The following is a 21,626-nucleotide window of genomic DNA, read 5'->3' as shown; positions in this document are numbered from 1 at the left end:
TGACCTGTGACGTCAGGCCCAGAGCAGCGTGGAACAATGGAGTGTTGGTGGCGTCCCTGCTAGAAATGCAAGTTGGTGACACAGAGGGGGTGGGGGCACAACTAAAGCCGGGCGCCCGGAGTGCACAGCGTCATAGCAACCAATGACGCTGTGCACTCTGGGTGTCAGGAGGAGGGCAGGCTGGACTTTCACGGACCATGCGTCCGTGGTTTAACTCAAGTGTGGCCCAGCCTTAGGGTAGTGATGGCACAGGGGGCTAGTGGCGCTGCAGGCACAGGGGGCTAGTGACAGGGGGCTAGTGGCGCTGCAGGCACAGGGGGCTAGTGGCGCTGCAGGCACAGGGGGCTAGTGGCGCTGCAGGCACAGGGGGCTAGTGGCGCTGCAGGCACAGGGGGCTAGTGGCGCTGATGGCACAGGGGGCTAGTGGCGCTGATGGCACAGGGGGCTAGTGGCGCTGATGGCACAGGGGGCTAGTGGCGCTGATGGCACAGGGGGCTAGTGGCGCTGATGGCACAGGGGGCTAGTGGCGCGGATGGCACAGGGGGCTAGTGGCGCTGATGGCACAGGGGGCTAGTGGCGCTGATGGCACAGGGGGCTAGTGGCGCTGATGGCACAGGGGCTAGTGGCGCTGATGGCACAGGGGGCTAGTGGCGCTGATGGCACAGGGGGCTAGTGGCGCTGATGGCACAGGGGGCTAGTGGCGCTGATGGCACAGGGGGCTAGTGGCGCTGATGGCACAGGGGGCTAGTGGCGCTGATGGCACAGAGCAGCGTGGAACAATGGAGTGTTGGTGGCGTCCCTGCTGGAAATGCAAGTTGGTGACACAGGGGGGGTGGGGGCACAACTAAAGCCGGGCGCCCGGAGTGCACAGCGTCATAGCAACCAATGACGCTGTGCACTCTGGGTGTCAGGAGGAGGGCAGGCTGGACTTTCACGGACCATGCGTCCGTGGTTTAACTCAAGTGTGGCCCAGCCTTAGGGCGCTGATGGCACAGGGGGCTAGTGGCGCTGATGGCACAGGGGGCTAGTGGCGCTGATGGCACAGGGAGCTAGTGGCGCTGATGGCACAGGGGGCTAGTGGCGCTGACGGCACAGGGGGCTAGTGGCGCTGATGGCACAGGGGGCTAGTGGAGCTGATGGCACAGGGGGCTAGTGGAGCTGATGGCACAGGGGGCTAGTGGAGCTGATGGCACAGGGGGCTAGTGGAGCTGATGGCACAGGGGGCTAGTGGAGCTGATGGCACAGGGGGATAGTGGAGCTGATGGCACAGGGGAATAGTGGAGCTGATGGCACAGGGGGCTAGTGGAGCTGATGGCACAGGGGGCTAGTGGAGCTGATGGCACAGGGGGATAGTGGAGCTGATGGCACTGGGGGGAACGAAGGGTGTTGGGGACTGATGGGAGGGGGTCTGATGTGTTTTTACAGTCTATTAATTATTTTTTTCTTATTAGAATACTCAAATAATCGTAAAAATAATCGGTAGAATACTCTATTTCTAAAATAATCGTTAGCTGCAGCCCTAGTCAGAAAATCTGTCATATAATCTGTTGGTGTAATACAGCCCTTATAGCTCAATTCTTATCTTACTGATAAGAATGTGGCTTAAATATGTGTTTACAGCCTTTTAGTAATATAGAGATAAGGCTTATTAGCTTAAGTGAAAGTAGATTTACACAGCTAGACAGTTAACCCTTTGTGACAGAATAGCTCAATACTATTAATAGAAAGACCAATTGAAGAAATTATTTTTAGCCCAAAATGAGTAAAATGCCTAAAAAAAAAAAATTATTGCCCGCCAAGGCGTACATGGCCTTTAAGAACACTAATTTATTAACAGGAAATGACAAATATAAAACATGTAAAGCACCTTTGCTGAGGCCAGGTCCACTCTATTACATGTCTTCTCCTCTCTGTTGGCGTTCTGAGTACTTTTTTCTGCTGAAATCTCTTTGTCCACTGCCTTTTTAGGGGTGTTTACGTTAGCCATGAGAGCGGGTGGAGAAGCCCGATGCTTATTTCCTAGAAATATGTAAACCGCATAAGCACAGCAAACATGGTACAAATCATCATACTAGACATGTACAAAAGTAAAGCATATTTCAAAACTACCTGCAGCGCTTCTTCAATGTTTACCTGCACGCCACCTACATTTTATACTAATCACTTCAGACTGGCACTCCCACACACTGGCAAATATGGTGGGGGACATCTACATTTTAGTAGCGGTGCAGTATAATTACAGCTTTTTCATCCTATTCAAGAAAATGTTAAAAGGACCTGCAATTACACTGCAACACCGCTACACTGTCGACATTGTGCAGGTAAACACTGTAGAAGAGTTCTGTGGGATGCTGGGAGTCGGAGACCAGCCAATCTGATATTGAGGATAGGTCATCAATATCAGAAAACCAGACAACTCTTTAATGTTTTCTCTCTAAATAGATCCAAGAGTTTTTGCTGATCATTCACAACATTCATAGGTCTTAGATTTCAGCCTGCAGCAGTCACTGGGGTGAGCTCACTGCACCTATTTATGCAGCATCCAATGAATACCATAGGAAATGTGTCTTTAGAAAGCTTATTCTCATGGTGCGTACAGAGTAGCTGAAGCTGTAAGGCTGGGGTTACACAGGGCATTTGTGATGCTGTTGCATTGCATTTTTCAGCCACTAGAAAAACTTCATTTGGTTTTACTGCTGTATTACTAGCTGATGAGTTTTAAATAAATAAAACCACCATCCCCATATGCACAGAAAAGTGGGGCTGGAAACATAACAGTAAAGCCACATGCGTTTTCTCAGGGCTCAAAAACCCCAAAAACTGCAGCAATAAACTTAAAAATTCAGCCTAAAATAATAAACAGCACAACAAAAATATAGAAGGTATCCAGCTAAAAACGAAAAATGTAACAATAGGTCCCGTTTGGGAACAGCCACATGTAGCAGGTCTGCTGTAGGAAATCCACACCAAATGAGCGTTTTCCTACAGAAACGCTTCAGATGTCATCCTTTGCACTGCAAAGGATGAAAACTGTGGCGGAAATCCGCAACCACAGTTGACATCCTGTGGATTTAAAACCCGCACCACAAGTCATTTGCGGATTTTCTTGTGAAAAAGGTCGCCTTAAGTGGGTGAGATTTGTTTAAATCTCATCCACTTTGCTGCTACAGTAAAATACTGCAGATTTTCTATACCACTTATTGCCATACCCTTTAGGACCCGTTCACATAGCATTTTTTGCCAGTGGAATTTTGGCGCCGACACGAAGTTTCCTTGACAGCTGCGTCAATAGGAGGAGACAGTGGTGAAGATCGCAAAGCAGTGATTTAAAGCCACGGCCGCACCGAGAAGGGACATGCCCAATCCCTCTCCCAACACCCCAACATCTGCAAAAAAAAATGGTGGGTTTGGACAACCTATCTACATTGCACGGCTGTAAGATCTGTGTGCCACTACATAATGCAGAATATTGCATGTTGAAGGACTTCTGATAACTTAACCAACAAGATAACCGGGTGAAATGCCAATGCTTGACCATCTGAAAAGCGTGGAAAATGCACCCACAAAATCAAAGCAAAACATAGAATAAAAACTGTATTTACCCTCCACCTTTCTGAAAACAGGCTGTGATTCAGTCTGCTGCTGCAGCAGATTATTAGACATGCTATCTTCAGGTATTTTACTGGACGAGGATAAACCACAACAGTTCTGCTGCTCAGACAACTGATCTGAGGAAGTTTTGAAGTCCGTTTCCACAGGAAACATACAAATTATTGGCTTCTCCTTCAAAGTGCTTTCACATATAGTCCTTTGTGAGAGAAGCGTGGTTTGCAGTGCAGAATCCTTAGCACCCAGAACATCTGGGCTGGTTAAGTGCTTTTGGTTACCCGTATCTATCTGGTCTACAGAAGTAAAGTCTGTCCACCTTTCTGCTACAGTCTCACTAGAAGTGGAGTCCTTTGGAGAGGGAGGTTGCAGGTCAGCAATGAGCGGTTGGTTTGGGTCACAGGTTGGTGAATTGCTGGATACACTGCTTGGCTTCTGCTTTATGCTGTAGTACACAGAACATTTGTGCTTCTTCTGAGAGTGGCTGTATGTGGCTGGTGCCCTCTTGGATGCATTCTGGCTTCGGACTGGTGGAGCTGCAACAGCCAAGTAGCCCTTCCCTTTTCCCTTATCTGGTGGACTGGAAGAGTCTGTAAAACTTTTACAGCTGCCCCTGCAACATGATCACAGAACACAAATGCATTAAGAGAGCCGCATGATTTTAAAAACTGAGGTTTTACACTAGAATTTCTAGTAGTTAATGATAAAAAGGGGACCTGTGAAATAAAGTAATTCAACTAAGGCTAGTTTCACACTAGTGTTAAAACCTTCCAGCAGGCTGTTCTGGAAGAGGAACAGCCTGCTGGAGTTCATCGTATCCAGCATAGCAGGAAAGGGCCGGAGTGCCACCAGGCCTCATTAACTATAATAGGACCTGACGGGGATCTGGTCTGTTTCTGGCAATAGTGCTGGGATCCTGCTGGTCAAAAAACAGCGCTGGCAGAGGTTTTTGGCCATCTGAATCCTGGAATTAATGCTGAAAACAGGCGGATCCCTGCCAGGCTTCACTATAGTCAATGGGCTATGGTAGAACAGCCTACCAGAAGATTTTATTGGCAATGTCAAACTAGCCTAACTTGTTTACACCATGAAAAATGCCACAAAGCGCAAGTTCCATGCACACTGAAACCTACCTACCACATCTACAAAATACAACTGTTTGACAGACTACTCATCAGTTTTCTTTAACTAGGCCTTAAAATTTTGAATATGCAAAAGGGTTTTTCCGAGAGTTTTTTTTTTCTTTTTTCCTGATGACCTATCTTCTGGATAGGTCATCAGTATCTGATCGGTGGGAGTCAGCTGGATTCATCTCAAATATCTGGTATCTCTTTCCAGGCTTGCAATCTTTTTGGTCACGAGTGTCAGACCATATGCTCTAATAGCTTGCAGCTCACATCTGAACTAGTCCTACTGTGACTACTGACTTCCAACCCCATCCCTTGTTAAAATAACCTTCCCACTATTCCCCTCACAGCTGCAAAATTACCTATTCCCTTGACCAAAGCATCTTCAAATGTGGACCAACGGCGGGTAAAGTAAACTACATTTACAGACCGGAAGAACTCGCCAGTTGGGACACACACAAGTTATTTTAAATGGCAACCCTGGATCATATTCGCTGGATCTAAACCATGGTCTAGCCCTCCACTTGATAGTCCATTCCACTTTTCAGACCCAATGTCTCATTATTTTTGTTTATGACTTATGATTGTACTAGATAACTATGCAGTCACTGAGTTCACTCTGTTTTTGTCACCAATCACCACGTTTGTTCTTGTTGTTCAAGAGGTTTTATCACATTGTTTTCTGTACCATTTATATTCTGCAACATCAATCCTGCGTGCCTACTTTTTTCTGTTCTTGTTCTGTTCTCATTTTGAAAACTCAAAAAAAAAAATATCTGATTAAAAAAAAAAACGGATTGTGTAACTGGAGACATTTTTTATTACTGATGTATATGTATTTGAAGCTAATAAGCAATTTTTGTAATGGGTTTTATTAAATATTTTGCATCGTTTGCTTCTACATCTACTAGTTTTCACACTAAACCAGCTACAGAAAGATGTTCTGCGTCCATCTGACAGATCTATCACAGAACAGCTTTCTGCAGCTGCAACACATTGTGAAACATAAGAACTGTAGAAACCAAACGGTGCAGAAAAATGTTTATTAGCCCCAAATACAAGTAACTCCGCAATAAAAGAATGGAATAAGAATGTGGTCATAGCCTTTAAACCTGGATAGAGAAATAACTAAATAGGCACCAGAAAACTTAGTTACAGACATACCTGTAGGATTCAGAGGTGAGTGTGTCCACTGGGTTAGGGATGTGCTGAGAGGATGAATTTGAGCAGTTTCTATGTCTTAACTTAAAAAAATCGGTGAGAATATACTGTGCTTGCTGGATGGCTATCAAGATGACACCAAAGAGTGACAGGCTGCAAAAGAGAAAAATAACCACTTACTAGAAATTAAAAAAAGACGAAGGGCGTTAAGCAACGCCAGCATGTGAAATTAGACATGAAAGAAAATTATTTGAGAATTTGTCACATTAAACATGCAATCCAATCCAACAGCAGCATCAATTTACAGAGCAGGAGAAGCTGAACGAATTCATACATAGTTTTATGGGAACAGATTAAATAACGAGATTTTTGTAAAACTTACCAGTAAAATCTCTTTCTCGCTCTTCATTGGGGGACACAGAAACAGTGGGTATGGCTATGTCCTCTAGGAGGCGTTGACACTAGCAAAAGCGGTTAGCTCCTCCCCTGGCAGCTATACCCCCTCCAGCCTGGAGACAGAGCTTCAGTTTGTGAGAAGCAGTAGGAGAAGCAAGCCAACCAAATAAAAAATAACGTGTAAGACCAACAATGCCAAGAACCCAACTAGGTTCTAACCAGCAACAGCCACAACTGTGGCCGAACAACAATACTAGGTGGGTGCTGTGTCCCCCAATGAAGAGCGAGAAAGAGATTTTACTGGTAAGTTTTACAAAAATCTAGTTTTCTCGCCCATATTCATTGGGGGACACAGAAACCGTGGGACATCCAAGAGCAGTCCACGGGGAGGGAAAACCACAGACCCATGGAGCAAGCGCCCCTCTAGGCAACTAAGAACTGCCGACTGCAAGACCATGTGGCCCAAGGCAGTGCCCGCCGATGCATAAGTATGCACCTGGCAAAAAATTTTGAATGTGCATAAGGAGGACAGTAGCCGCCTTGCACAATTGCGCGGCCAAACCTTGAATCTTCCGAGCCCAAGAGAACCACCGCTCTGGTGGAGTGAACAGTGACTCCGAAGGGCGGAACCCTGCCCCGGGTGCAGTATGCTTCAGCAATTGCAGACGTGTAATTGCCACCCTGGATGCCGCCAATGCCTTGCGAGGACCTTCCGGGAGGACAAAAAAAGGAGTCCATACGCTCGAAGGAATTGGAGGCTGGCAAATAAATCGTCAGAGCCCTGACAACATCCAAATGGTGTAACTCCCTTACCCTAGGGTGTGAAGGGGATGGACACAGTGATGGAAGGACAATTTCTTCATTGAAATGGAATCAGAGACCACCGTCGGGAGAAGGAATGAACGGGCCGGAGAACCGCTTTATCCCTGTGAAGAACCAGGAAGGGTCTCTGCAAGAGAGCGCCCCATCCCGGACACCCGTCTGATGGATGTAATAGCCACAAGAAAAAACTACATTCCAGGACCGGAGTCTGAGAGACATCTCCCGCAAGGAGACCAAGTTCAGATCCCAAGGCGGTAAAGGAGGACGGTACGGTGCCATTCCCTGAAGGAAGGTTATTATGGGCCCCAGGTGGGTCAGAGGACGCTGGAAAAGGATAGAAGCGCCGAACCTGGCCCATCAAGAAACCCAGGACCGCAGCATCCACCCCTGCTAAAAGGAAGCGCTCCACGGAAACGGTAATTGGTCCACCGAAGTACCCTGAGCCGAAGAGGCTTGTGGGGAGACTGAGAAGCTGGCTGATAAACTACCAAGAAAAATGCGCCTGAATGAGGCATGTCCAACCGCAAGCCAAGGAATCAATATATTGGATAGGTAGAAGTAGAGGCGATATGAGAATCACCGGCGGTGAGGAGTTCAGTCAGCGACCGTGTATGGACGGTGTAGCAACGCTGCTCGCCAGAAATTCCGACCAGACGAAGATGAGACGAACTCCTGCCTTGAGGAGGAAGAATAGAAGGGGTGTTCCGTTGCAGGAACGAAACTCCATCAACGGTGGTGAGTCGTGACAGCACCCACGCTCCGGCTGGCGTGGTGAGTCTCGTAGTCTAGTCACGGAATGTGGAGTGAAAAGGCATGACTACCATCGGACTGACCTGGCAGTCATTAGTCAAGTCTAGAGAGGTAGTTGTAGATATAGGTAGTACACCCAGGACCAACGGGTAGGATTCAACTGTAGAAGGAGAATATGGAAAACGTCACAGCCCAACAGTCGGTCCAGAACAAGACTGGAAGAAAAAAACACAGAAACAATACCCTGCATCAATGCAGATGAGGGGAAGTAGTAACGTAGGAGCTACCAAGGTTTGCGGAGTGACCGTGAACCCTGAGCCAGAGAAGAAAAAAACGGAAGGAAAAGGGGGCAGGGCGAAGCCCATTCCCCATCTGAGACTGACACTACACAGAAGTAGCCACCGGATGATAGTGGCGGCGCCATACTCCGCCTAAGGAGGAGGCCATGCAGCGTACACCACCGAATTCGTACCGTAGGAGCCGCAGCGTGCCCCGCCAGCAAAAACTGAGGGGCAGACTAGGGGAATCCGGTAGAAGCCATGGCATCATACAGCCTCAGGGAAGGAAAGCTAACCTTAAACACTCCACCTGGAAAGGGCGTCGAACAGGAACAACCGCCAAGCTAGCGTCAGGGTGGAACCCCTACCTGAGGGAATGCCCCACTGCAACGACTGCGAACGCTAGTACCAGCGTAAAAACCGCACCAGCGGAGGGGAACACGCTGCAAAGCTAAACCAGAGTGCCAGCACAACCACTTCCCACATCAGGAATGGTGGATAGAAATATAGAGTCAGTTTAACACTCGACTTGCTGGAACGTAAACACAATATTACTTGCCATGGTGTACGCACTACATATTGTTGAAGACACATATTGGTTCAATGGAGGTCCATGGAGATAGGGGACGCTAGGACACGAGTGGCGCTGGGCAACCCCCTGAGGAGAGAGGTTGTCATATTCATGCCCCAAACCGGCACCGAAGGAAAGGGACACAACGTGGAAACAGCCACAGTATCAACTGGCGGCACCGAAATACCATTAGAAGAAGAGTACAGGGCACCAGAGTGTAATGATACTCTCTACGCTCCACTTGTATAAGAAGCTAAGGCATCTATAGCCGTGGCGCAGATGAAGTGCAACATCCAAGATGTGTACTCATTCCCCACGGTAGTGGATCACTTGTGGACGGGGCAATGTTGCAATTGTCCCACCAATGAAATGAGGTAATGCTTGCGGCAAGCACTGCACTCAGTGGTAGTGCAAGTACTCCACCATGAAGGGTGGCAGGGCAGTAATGCATCTACCAGGAACCGAATCCAAGTAGAGAGAGTACGCCTCTTACGGAAAGGGCAAGGCATATGGAGAGTCCCGTATCAATACCCCACCTACGTAAGGGGGTAAGACCTACAGTAAACACTGAACCAGGGATAATGCCATAGCGCCACCTATGGAAGAGGCTAATGCGTACAGTAATTACTGTCCCCAGTGGGAATGCAGTTCTGCCACCTACTAAAAAGGGGGAACGCCTACTGCCGGCACTGAAAAGTTTTAGTGCGGTTAGACCCCAATAGAGGGAGGTAACATCCAAGGGAGTACTACATGCAGTAGTAGTGCAAATACTCCGCCTAAGGAAGGGGGTAATGCATACGACAAGTACTGCTGTCTACCTCGGACGCCATCTTGGAAGATCGCACCGGAATCACGGCCGAGACCGAACCACTGAGGAGGTGACCGAGGAGGAAAATATCCTGCTCTGGCCCGTTGTGTGCAATGTTAACTCTCAGAATCTTGTCCATGGCAGTCATCAACCAAACTACCCGGAGGTGGAATGGGAGCTTCTAGAGGTTCACTCACCGGATTGCGCAGGCGGTGCTTTATCAACCAAACGACCCCGGAGGGAGATTGGGAAGTCCGGAGATCCACCATTGGAGTGCGCAGGCGGTGCTTATCAACCAAACGACCCCGGAGGGTGATTGGGAAGATCCAGAGGTCCACCATTGGATCGCGCAGCGGGAGGATTATCAACCAGACGACCCCGGAGGATGGAATGGGAACTTCCAGAGGGTCTGCGCAGGTGGATTTTAATCAACCAGACGAACTCTGAGGGTGGAATGGGAATTTTAGAGGTTCTGCACCGGATCGCGCTGGTGGCGAATTATCAACCAAACGATCCCGGAGGATGGATTGAGAATCCAGAGGTCCTGTACTGGAGAGCGCTGAAGAATTATCAACCAAACGGCCCCGGAGGACGGATTGGGGAACCAGAGGTCCTGTACTGGAGTGCGCTGGAGAATTATCAACCAAACGGCCCTGGAGGACAGATTGGGAATCCAGAGGTCCTGCACTGGAGAACTATCAACCACACGGCCCAGAGGATGGATTGGGAATACTTCAGCTGTGCTCCGTGGATCTGCGCAGGTGGAGGAATATCAACCAATGACCCAGGAGGGGGAATGGGAACTATGAGGTGTCCTTTTTTGTCTGCTATAGGACAAGGGCCCAGCCTGGTACCACAGACAGGGTGGTCTTGCGGTGATGAGGCTCAGGGGGGCCCGAATGAACGCGCATATTTTTATTTTATTTATTTTTTTATAAAAATTTGGCTGACCAACATCAAGTGGGCAGAGAGGCAGGAAAGGGTTAACTGTTATAACTTGGAGGCACCTGTACTGAGATAGAATCCTCAGGCTCTGGTGCTGGCCGTCAGTGGCTTGCCAGAAGGGGTTAAGGTGTCCGGGTGGCGGGAAGAATTCGCGCCAGAGCACACCCCCCACTCCTGTAAGGGAAGTTATTAACCCCCTAAGAGCCCTGACACCAGCAGATCACAGATAGGGGAGAGCCTCCTTCGCTCCCTTCCCTGTGTCCCCGCCGTTGCATGTTCCCGGACTGTAGCGGGGGTGGTCGGGTCTATGCATGAGCGCACGGCGGATCGAAGCTGTCGGTCGGCCGGGCGCAGAGGAACCTGAGTGAGAGCGCATGAGCTCTCCTGCCGCTGAAAATATAATCTGAGTCACCGATTCCCCTCCCCCCCGTCGCCGGGAGAGTTCACCCCGGACAGGGAGCGCGCGGACCGGAATGCTGCAGCGGCCGACATCGACCCTGGCGTTAACCCCTTCAGGAGCGGCGCTACAGGTGCCCGCTCCCGAAAGAGAGGAATCTGGTGGCTGCGGAGTTGGACCGGTCTGGGGCTGAGAGGACAGCGCTCACACCTTACCCAAGGTCCCGGACCGCAAGGGAATCACTGGTTCCTGCGCATGGCCTCCCGCAGTGTAGCAGCGCCTGCCTGGACGTTATTAACACCCTAGTGCCCGCGATAGCCAGCACCTGCTCGGCCTAGGGAGTGCACAGGCGGGGAGTGAGAGGGTATCCTGGTTCCTGCGCAGGGCCTGCCGCAGTGTAGCAGCGCCTGCCTGGACTTATCAACCCCTTAGTGCCCGCAATAGCAGCGCCTGCTCGGCCTAGGGGGAAGTGAGAGGGAATCCTGGTGCACCATAATAAAGGCTGGTGCCTGTTTCTTGGTGCTCAAATCCTAGGACAATTGTCACCAAGAGGGAGGGAGGGATAATTACCTAGTCCCGTGTACTCACCTCTCTCATCCTCTTCTCTTCACCCTCCCCAAGTAGACCCTCAAAATCACCTTCTCCAGCAGGGTCACCTCCTCAGCAGCTGGCACCGGAGTGGCAGGAGTCTGGTATGGCGGGAGGGTCTTCTCTTTGGCGGACCTAGGTGACCCCTTGGCTGGAGGGATGCAGGGGAGCGAGGCTGCCCTGGTCCACCTTGTCTTCTGTGGGGGAGGCAGCCGTGCGGGTGACCGGCACTCGCGCAACTCGACCCTGGGAGAACAGGGAGGCGAGGCGTCCACTGTTGTCCCATCTGAAAAAAATAAAAATAAAAAATCTTCAGGAGATCCCTGCAGAGCAGGGAGGTCTTGCCTCCTATTGACACTAGAAAAAAACTGAAGCTCTCTCTCCAGGCTGGAGGGGGTATAGCTGCCAGGGGAGGAGCTAACAGCTTTTGCTAGTGTCAACGCCTCCTAGAGGACATAGCTATACCCACGGTTTCTGTGTCCCCCAATGAATATGGGCGAGAAATAACTTTATTTATCGATGGAAGCATCTTCTCATTCCGGGCTTAGGAGTCCAATGGGCAGTCTTATGCAGTGATTGATAGTCTTGCTTGTACAATACTAATGTGTTATAGTTGTCACTCACTGGGTAGAACCTCCCACTGGACTCCTAAACATAGAAAGAACATGGATTTCAATCCATAAATGACAAGACATATTGAATCTTTTCTCACAAAACTATATATAAATCTACTCAGCTCCTCCAGTTCTATACCATGATGCTGGCAGATTGAATAGCACTTTTAATGGTGACGGGCTCCCTTTGAAGGAAGAAAGACAAATACCAAAATGGGATATGGATGGGAGTTTCCATAGCCCATGATAAATATCCATTCATACCCCATTGAAATTAAACATAACAAGAGGAGCATCTACCTGACAAAGAGTACAGTAAGTTTCCAGAAAGACTCTTCCCAGCTGGGTCCTGGGACACCATCGGCACACAGAGGTAACAAGTGATGAGGGAGAGTCACGTTAAGGGTAAATCGAAACTCCAGCTTGGAAGCACTTACGAGTGTTAGCTCGCGTATTACCCAGGAGGATGTGAAGTCTGGAATGAAGCTGTCAATTTATAGAAAAAACAGATTCACACATCAACATAGGCATTATTAGAGGGGAAAGACATCTACTTGTTCAGCGTAGTTATCCACTGTACTAACAGAGCTGGTCACAGCCATTTACACAAAACATGGCCAATAAATTTTGCAGGGAGCAGATATATGCAAAACTGCCTCTAGTCACAGAAAACTATTCTGGAAAACATGCCACGTATTGAGTGAGCTCGGTTTGTGTGCCAGCACCTATCAACCCTTTAGCACATTACATACAGGTACATCATATGTCATCAATGGGTTAAAGGAAATGTGTAGTCAGAAAATGACCTATTGATTAAATCACATTTTGATGTTAAACTTTTTTTTTTTTTTTTTTTAATTATTACATTTTTGGAGCTTGTTTTAAAGGGGTTGTCCGGGTTCAGAGCTGAACCTGGACATACCCAGAATTTCACCCAGGCAGCCCCCCTGACAAGAGCATCGAAGCATTTCATGCTCCGATGCTCTCCTTTGCCCTGCGCTGAATCATGCAGGGCAAAAGCATTTTGTGGAGTTCCGGTGACGTACCGGGCTCTCCTTCGGGCTGCCAGGCGGAGGCTTCTGCCCACCAGTGACGTCACCAGTACTGATGGGCGGGCTTTAGCGCTGCCCTAGCCTGTAAAACTGCTAGGGCAGCTCTAAAGGCCGCCCATCAGAGCCGGTGAGGTCACCGAACACACTGCTGGGCGGAAGCTTCCGCCCGGCATTGTGTTATAGTAAATAAAAGAGCCCTTGCCCTGCGGGATCCTGCGCAGGGCAAGGGAGTGAATTGGAGCATGAACTGCTCCGATGCTCAAGTCAGGGGGACTACCTGGGTGGAATTATGGGTATGTCCGGGTTCAGCTCTGAATCAGGACAACCCCTTTACTTTTCCATGTCATCATTTACCTTATTTTTCGCTTTATAAGATGCACTTTTCGCCCCCAAAAAAGTGAGAGAAATGTGTGCATCCATTATGGAAGCATTCATTAGGATGCAAGAAGCACAGGGATCGGTGAGTGAAGCACTGCTAACGCTTGCAGTCCTCGCCACTACTTGGTTTTCGTCCTGGTCCCGTGCTGTGTCTGGACAGCATATAGTGCACGTAAGTGTGCCCTATGACCTGAAGTTGTGCAACATCAGGTCATAGTAGGGTTGTTTCGGAAATCGAATTTTCGATACCCAATCGATACTTTTTTCTGGTATCGACCTCGATACGGGGATTTACTTTTTTTCGATACTAGCCTTCGCTATTGCGCAGTCTAGTATCAGAGAACATGGAGCGCGCTGCTCTCAGCGTTCTCCTCAGCAGCACAGGGAAGAAGGAAGCAGTCTCTCCCTCCACCCTGTGCCGCTACTGCCACCAATGAGGAGAGATGGGCGGGCGCACTGCGCCACCAATGAAAGTAAAAGCTTTAATACAAATCCAGGAGGCGGGTGCTGGCAGGGAGCTGCGATCAGCAGCAGTTAACCCCTCAGGTGCCGCACCCGCCTCCTGTATTAAATGTTAATTATCATTGGTAGTGCAGTGCACCCTACTCCCTAGTATTAAAATAATTGGTGGCGCAGTGTGTCCCCTCCCTTCAACCCCCCCCCCCCCCCCCCCCCGTATTAAAATAATTGGTGGCAGTGGCCACAGGGTCCCCTCGGCTCCTCCTCACCGGTGGTACAGTGGAAGCTTCTGATCGGAGCCCCAGTAGTGTAATCGCGGGGCTCCGATCAGTTACCATGGCAGCCAGGACGCTGCCAATTTTTATTTTTCGCGTGGCATCGAATTGTATCGAAACCGAATCAAAATTTGGGTATTGAAACAACCCTAGGTCATAGTGCAGCAATTGGCCCAGAAGATGATCAGGGACCGGTGAGTGCAGGAGGTGCACACCGTCTGGAGCAGGAGATGCAAGTTAACTAATTTTATTTTATGTCTGATCTGAGGTCAAATACAGATTGGCGCTTCTGATCCGATACATAGATTGGGGTGTCCGATCTGAAGTTTAATAAAAATTGAGGGTCTATTAACATAAATTGGGAGTCTGATACAGTGTCGGGGGGGGGGGGGGGGGGGCTGATCAAGTTTGGGAGTCTGATCTCAGGTCTGACAAAGATTGGGGGAGTTTGATCTGTGGTCTAATTTGATCTCTGCATAGGTCACAGAGCAGGTCTAGAAAAATTACCCACAGGACTTAATGAGGTCAGCTCCAGTCTATTGCGTCTATTGCCCATGTGGCATTTTTTGATGACACATTGAGGGTCATTTATTTAAAAGCCGGTCTAAATATACCCTTTATCATTAAGACGCAGGATATCCGGAACGAGCACTGGTTCCCAGAAATTGGCCGAATACTGTGCAGTGTACCAGGGGCTTAAAGCGATTTCCTGGTAAAAATATTTTTTAACAAGTTTCTGCAGCATAGCCCCTGAAAGCAAAGATTTATTCTTATCTGCTCCCCGCCGTTCTGATCCTCCGCGTTCCCCCCGCTGTCTCCATCCTCTGATCCCCATGCTGTTTACACCTGTCTGGCTGTGGGCCTAGTAACACGCACCACTTCAGCCAATGACCGGCTTCAGTGATGTGGCCACAAGCAGCAGTTCACCGCTAAAGCCAGTCATTGGCTGGAGCGTTGAATGTTACAGAAGAAGGAGAAAGTGGGAAGCAGGCAAGTATGAATCTTCTGTTTCAGGAGCCAAGCTGCAGGAACTTGTTAAAAATTCTTTTTTACTGGAAATCCCTTTAAGTGGTGACATTTCCTTCCACCCCGAATCCTATTCATAAATGAGCCCTTTCCTTCACTGCTGAGGACGGCGCTCACTGGTTATTACCGCCTCCTGCCCCCAGTTATAGATGCTCTGCTGAAACCAGTAACCACTTTTTTTTTGTGTTTTAGCGCACAAGGTGGTTCAGACTTTCATTTGTTGGACCACCAAAATAATTTTTTGCAATTTTTTTTATTTGGTGCAACATATTTTTAAAAAGTTATTTTTTTCAAACCATAGCCCCTTATTTTTTAAATATGCAAACTAACAGAAAAATAAACTTGTGGTGATGCGTCAGTTTTGATTGGTGCTGGCAATATATATATATATTTATTTTTTTTCTGGCACAAAATATGTCCCCCAACTGGTCATAAAAAGACTGTTGGGAGATACTGACTTTTTTTTTTGTATCCACAGGAGCCCCAGTTACAGGAAAAACTAGCCTCTTGTGGGGGCTTTGTACAAGCCAGTGCTGATCAGGGTCTACTGACCCTGCAGCTCTGCACTCTACCCCTCAGACACCTGGCGATTACTGCTTCCTCTGTTCACGGCAGCTATCTGAGGGGAAGCTATCTGAACCACTTCTGTCTTCTCCTCATGCAGTCACTGACTGCCAGGGACCCGACTTGCTTCTGTTAGAATGCAGGAACTTTAATCCAGCAAGAAACACAGCTGGTCGCACGATCAGCTGTGTTTCTGTCCAGCAGGACAGGGGCCACGATCCTTGGCTCTGTGGGCCACATGTGGTTGTGCACCCCTGCTATATGGGATGTACACACCATGTTAGTACAGCCATCAAATTTGCAGCAACTGTGAGAAGCTATCCTGTCCGCATAGGTCAATATTCCTGCAGAATGATTTGAACACCAAGTGGATGATCCAATTCAGAAGATCAAAGGAGGTCCAGCACGCTACAAGATTGGTGTCCCTAATAAAGTGGACAGTGTGTGTATGAGTATGTATGTACATAGCAGTACATATTGTAATATACCGTAGATATATGAATAAGGGTGACATGGGAAACCTAGAAAGTAATACAGACTTACACAATACTGATTTCCTTTGAAGTATTCTGGCTCAGAGAAAATGTGTAACAGTCTAGGACTTCAAAACCAAAACCTTGGCAGCTGTATCCATTTATTTTCATCGACACAATTGTTATGGGTAAAGAACCAATATTTTCAACTTTAAATATTTTTGTGATGGACAGAACTTGCTTGCTTTCCTTAAACTCTGTAAAAGGGAAAAGTGATAATTTACCAATCAGATAATAAGTATATATGTCATGCCAATAGACACCTTAACATTACCTAATACAGAGCACAATTATTTCTAGAACATAATTTCTTACTTTTAATACAAGGTTACTATCTATCCTAGGCTGCCCTCCCATGACCATGTGTGGCCACATTTACTGGACTGACGGAGGCCCATGCAAGCCGTCCTGTGAGCTCCTGCCCATCTGCAGGTCTATTGTCCTGTACTCAATTGATGCAGGGAATATGGGACAGTATACCTGCAGCTGGGTGGTAGATGACTATGATGTAGTGAGTTCAGTTCACATGAGCCCTGTTTGGTCTGGACTGCATTTCATGGACCACACACTGCCATATGAATGCAGCCTTAAGGGGGTTATGCCATGACTGATGTAAAACGATAATCGGACATCATATAGTACATGACTATTTCTTTATAAGAAAGCTAGAACCATCCCTGATCCAACTGCTCTGCTAGACTATCTTCAGTCTGGCAACCCTGTGGGGCATGCCCTTTCTAGAGCAGCTTTCTCCTTATTACAACTCAGGGGACATGTCCTTTCTGCTGCAGCTCTCTCTCTGTAACGGTCATAGCTTCTAAAAGCAGATGACCAGGGGAGCACCAGTTAAATGAAGTAAAGGGAACAATGCTACTGCTACTACTACTACTATAAATTGTGCTGTCTGCACATAAACAAGTTATATGTGTGTAATATAGAAAAACAACTCGAGAAAATGAACTGACAATAGAAAAAAAACGGTGCCAAAGTGTATCTCTGATAGCCAGACCATTTTTATAATTTTCATTCTAACATAGTTAGATTAAATTGATGACTTTAAAAGGGTTGTAGATGACTTAAAGGGCTCATGTACACGACTGTTGTAGTTTTCCGGTCAGTTTTTAACGGATCTGTTGTTCAGTATCTGGGGGGGGGGTGTTTCCGTTCCGTTATGCCACAAAACATATCCATATGGTTTCAGTTTTTTGTGAATCGCAAACGGAAACAGGAGGTTTGTTATCATTACTGTAATGTACTGTAATGTTTGCAAATAGTAAACACATGGGCAAAGTGGGCATGGATCCGCAAAATACAGATGACATACGGATGTGTTCCGTATGCATTCTGTATTTTTTGCGGACCCATTGACTTGAATGGAGCCACGGACCGTGATTTGCAGACAATAACAGGACATGCACTACTTTTTTGCGGAACGGCCAAGCGGACATACGGAAGCGAAATGCAAACGGAGTCATTTCCGTTGTTTTTAAAGTGAATGGTTCCGCATAAAGCCCGCAAAAAAAACTAAACTAAACGGACACTGAAAGAAAATATGTTTGCGTGCATGAGCCCTAATACTGATGGTCTATCCTCCACATAGGTGGATAGGAGACTCACGCTGTCTGCAGTCCATTAGGGTTGACTCTGGGACTTTGAATCTGAGGGAACCTCCTATTCCAGGCAGTCTCCCTCCAACCCGCAGCATTTCTCTTGCTCCAAAACCCTCTATAGCCACCATGTCCAGAATAGTCAGGTTATTTCTGAAAATAAGCAAATGTTCATGATCATGCATTATAAAGAAAAACTGTAGATCCATCTACTTCAATTTCCAGTAGTTTACCAGTGCAAGTTAAACTTCCCAATTTCCACAGATCCTGTGTGGTACCTGCATCTATTAGATATCTGTGGTATATGCCATTCTTAAAGGGGTTTTGCCACTTCAGCAAATAGCATTTATTATGCAGAGAAAGTTTCCATGGCTATGACCACACTGCAGACCAGCAGCATGGCCGTGCTTGCACACTACAGAAAAAAGCACCAGCCTACGTGATCTCCCACGGTCCTGGCCACAGAGGCTGGCATTTTTTCTTATAGTGTGCAAACACGACAACCGCTGCTAGATTGCAGCATAGCCGTGTATAGTGTGATAGAAAACCCAGCCAGCAAAGGAGACAATATGGACAATCACAACACATTAATCAGTGCCTTGTATTAACTTTCTCTACATGATAAATGGATGCAGACATTATAACAATTGTGTGCTGTCCACATTTTTCTGCGACCCCATAGAAATGAATAGGTCTGCATTCGATCTGTAAAAAATGCAAACCGAAAATACGATTGTGTGCATGAGGGCTAAGTGTGTATACCTATGTCCATAGCTCTCAGGGCTGTCTCACTTCAGCAAGTGGCATTTATCATGTAGAGAAAGTTAATACAAGGCACTTACTAATGTATTGTTATTATCCATATTGCTTCCTTTGCTGGCTGGATTCATTTTTCTATCACACTATACACAGCTTGTTTCCATAGTTACAACCAACCTGTAATCCAGCAGTGGTGGTCATGCTTGCACACTATAGGAAAAATGCCAGCCTCTCTGGTGGCCGGGACCATGGGAGAGCACATAGGCTGGTGCCATTTTCTACAGTGAACCAGCACGGCCATGCCGCTGAACTGCAGGGTGGTCGTAACCATGGAAACTTTCTCTGCATAATAAATGCTATCTGCTGAAGTGGCAAAACCCCTTTAAGATCTTCTAGCTCCAGGAACATATACAAATGTATATGAAAGCTGAATTATGATTTGTTGCCTTGGGCAAGATTGTTTTTCCTTTAGGCCGCTTCATAAACCTAGCCTATTATATTCTGCAAAATACATACCTGATTACTATAAGGGAAGTAACTTTCCTGTAGTCTACAGGTGTGAAGACTACGCCAACTTGCTGCCATTCCCAGGGCTGTAACTGCAATTCAATCACATCTTGGCTACAGTCTTCACCTTCCTCATGCTGAAAGTTAATGTTAGCAAGTATTATTCCATCCAGCTATCTAAAACTTCAGGGTTTCTTTCAAAGAGCATCGTAACCTACTAATGAGAGGTGTAGCACTACTTGATGTAGCACTCACCTTCCTTTCCCTACAAACACATCAGAAAATATAAAAGAAACTTACAGTAATAAAGAGAACCCCATTAGAGCATATGGACATCAGGGATGGGGGTATCCTGCTCAGCACCCAGTAAAAAAAAAAAATAATAATAATAAGTGTCATTAAAAAGTTACCTCTTGGTCACATTCCTTTTGGAGTCTGAATTCAGCTGTTGTAAAGTCAACCATTTGCTCATTTACATCATACCTAGAGAAATAATAAAATAAAAACGGTCACACTTCATTGCAATGATGCTTATGGACAGGAGAATTACCATGCCTCAGCTCACTTTCATACCATTTGCTCAGAAGGCTTAAAGCAGCTTGGGGATTAGGATAATAAGAAAGAGGAAGCAGTTGCACCCAAACTGGAAAAGGAGAAGGATTCCTCAGTAATATATTTTTCACCTAAAACGACAAATATGAAATAATGGGAACATCTGTAAAGACCGTTCTGTTCAATGACTTAAAAATAACACACACATCATAAAACTGTTCAAGCACTTTCACAATTCACAGGAAAAAAAGACAAAAAAACATCGAGCACTTTCACAATACGTCTTGTAGTGTCTGACACACCTCCGACAGATGCCACCGTATAGACATATAGTGGTCATTTACTATGCTGAAATACGCCTAAATTAAGCATATTTCAGGAGCAGATAGTGGTGCAACAGTTTGATGCACCACTATCTGCCACTTTGCCCCGCTCACGCCAGTTCTAAAGCTGTGGGTGTGGGCGGAGAAGAGGACGGGCTGGCAGGCCTGTCTCAGTCACCATTTTTTATGCCTGTTTTAGGCATAGAAAAAAGTCTACATGCAAGACAGCTCGGAAGCCATCTTACATCTAGAACTGGCCCTAGATGCGCTGAAGTTATGGAGAGGCCGGCACCTCTTCATAACTTTAGCGGATCCACCACCAGATTAGGGCTTTATTAAGACCAGTGTCCAAAACACCCGTCTTCATAAATGTGCCCTATAGTGACATCCATCATCCATATGCTTATTTTTTATGGAATATCACAGCAGACTATGCCATTCCAAACAGCAGAAAATGGTATACACACATATATACGAATGGGGGCCTGATGATAAGACGGCCATAAGAGTTCCTGGCATATGCGCAAAAATAACTACACTACAAAATGCAGTCTGAACCCACCCTTACAACTTGCATTGGCTAGTTATATGGATCTATGCTATTGCAGTTAACAGAGTCTAATGCTGGTATGTTTCATTTGATTTCCTTATCGGAAAGTGGTCATTTATTTCAAATGTCAGGAAAATACACGTTTCTCTAAATTACGTTTTTGATATGAGGAAGCAGGACCTAACCTTTCAGAAGCAGATGGGGAAATACGTACATCACAGTATAACGTAATGACTTACCGAGCTGTTACTTAGAGCAGTTGCCGTAAAATTCACCGCTAGACCAGGCTCAGCATTTAACCGTGGTAGGAAGACAGGAGGTCGCTCGGCATCCTTCTTCTGTCGTGTACCGCTAGGATTCTCCAAACTTTTACTCCTGAAGAGGGTGTAAAAAAAAGTTTATATTTATATACATAACCAAGAGCATTACGACTGTACAATCCTCAGAAACCATGAAAAATACCTGCAGGACTCTGTATCTTGCACCTTCTGATACTTCTCATAAAGTTCAGTGCCTAACTCATAATCAGTTTTCCAGGTAGACAACCCTAAGGAGAGACTATGCTGCCAGCGCAAACTCTCCTCTGTGGAAAGAAATGGAATATCAATATGAATATATATCATAAAATCATATAAACTTACTTAGAAAGAAAACTTCAGAAAACAAATGATACCATAATCTGTTAATCTGCTGTCCTACTCTCATGACCGCAGGATCCTAATTGGTTTGTCTGCTCATTCTTCTAATTTCACTCACTTGGAACTCAACCATATATTTCACAGTGAGGGAAGCATGGTGGATCTGTGGTTAGCACTGCTGGGAGCTCAAGGGTTTGATTTTGACCAAGAACACTATCTACATGGAGCTGGCATGCTGTGCCAGTTTCTACGTGGCTTTCCTCAAGGTACTCTGGTTTCCACTCTCATTCCAAAAACTTTTTGGCAGATGAATTGACTTTCTATGAAACAGACCCAAGTG

General features: G+C 46.8%; 1 protein-coding gene across 2 annotated transcripts in view; it reads right to left on the bottom strand.

Moving 5' to 3' along the window:
• TMEM131L (transmembrane 131 like) overlaps positions 1-21,626 on the bottom strand; it is a 149,463-nt gene that overhangs the window by 35,196 nt on the left and 92,641 nt on the right. For both annotated transcript variants that reach the window (XM_040418559.1, XM_040418558.1), the window contains exons 16-26: positions 21,111-21,231; positions 20,888-21,023; positions 19,797-19,906; positions 19,634-19,706; positions 19,233-19,360; positions 17,968-18,110; positions 16,361-16,547; positions 12,364-12,549; positions 5,898-6,047; positions 3,603-4,219; positions 1,868-2,019 (exon numbers count right to left, since the gene is read on the bottom strand). In XM_040418559.1, the coding sequence (XP_040274493.1) occupies positions 1,868-2,019; positions 3,603-4,219; positions 5,898-6,047; positions 12,364-12,549; positions 16,361-16,547; positions 17,968-18,110; positions 19,233-19,360; positions 19,634-19,706; positions 19,797-19,906; positions 20,888-21,023; positions 21,111-21,231 (2,003 nt within the window). The remainder of the gene's footprint in view (positions 1-1,867; positions 2,020-3,602; positions 4,220-5,897; positions 6,048-12,363; positions 12,550-16,360; positions 16,548-17,967; positions 18,111-19,232; positions 19,361-19,633; positions 19,707-19,796; positions 19,907-20,887; positions 21,024-21,110; positions 21,232-21,626) is intronic.

This window comes from Bufo bufo, chromosome 2 (genome assembly GCF_905171765.1).
Source record: "Bufo bufo chromosome 2, aBufBuf1.1, whole genome shotgun sequence".
Lineage (NCBI taxonomy): Eukaryota > Metazoa > Chordata > Amphibia > Anura > Bufonidae > Bufo > Bufo bufo.
Note: the sequence above shows the minus strand (reverse complement) of the source record. Positions and strands in the feature narration are given on the sequence as shown.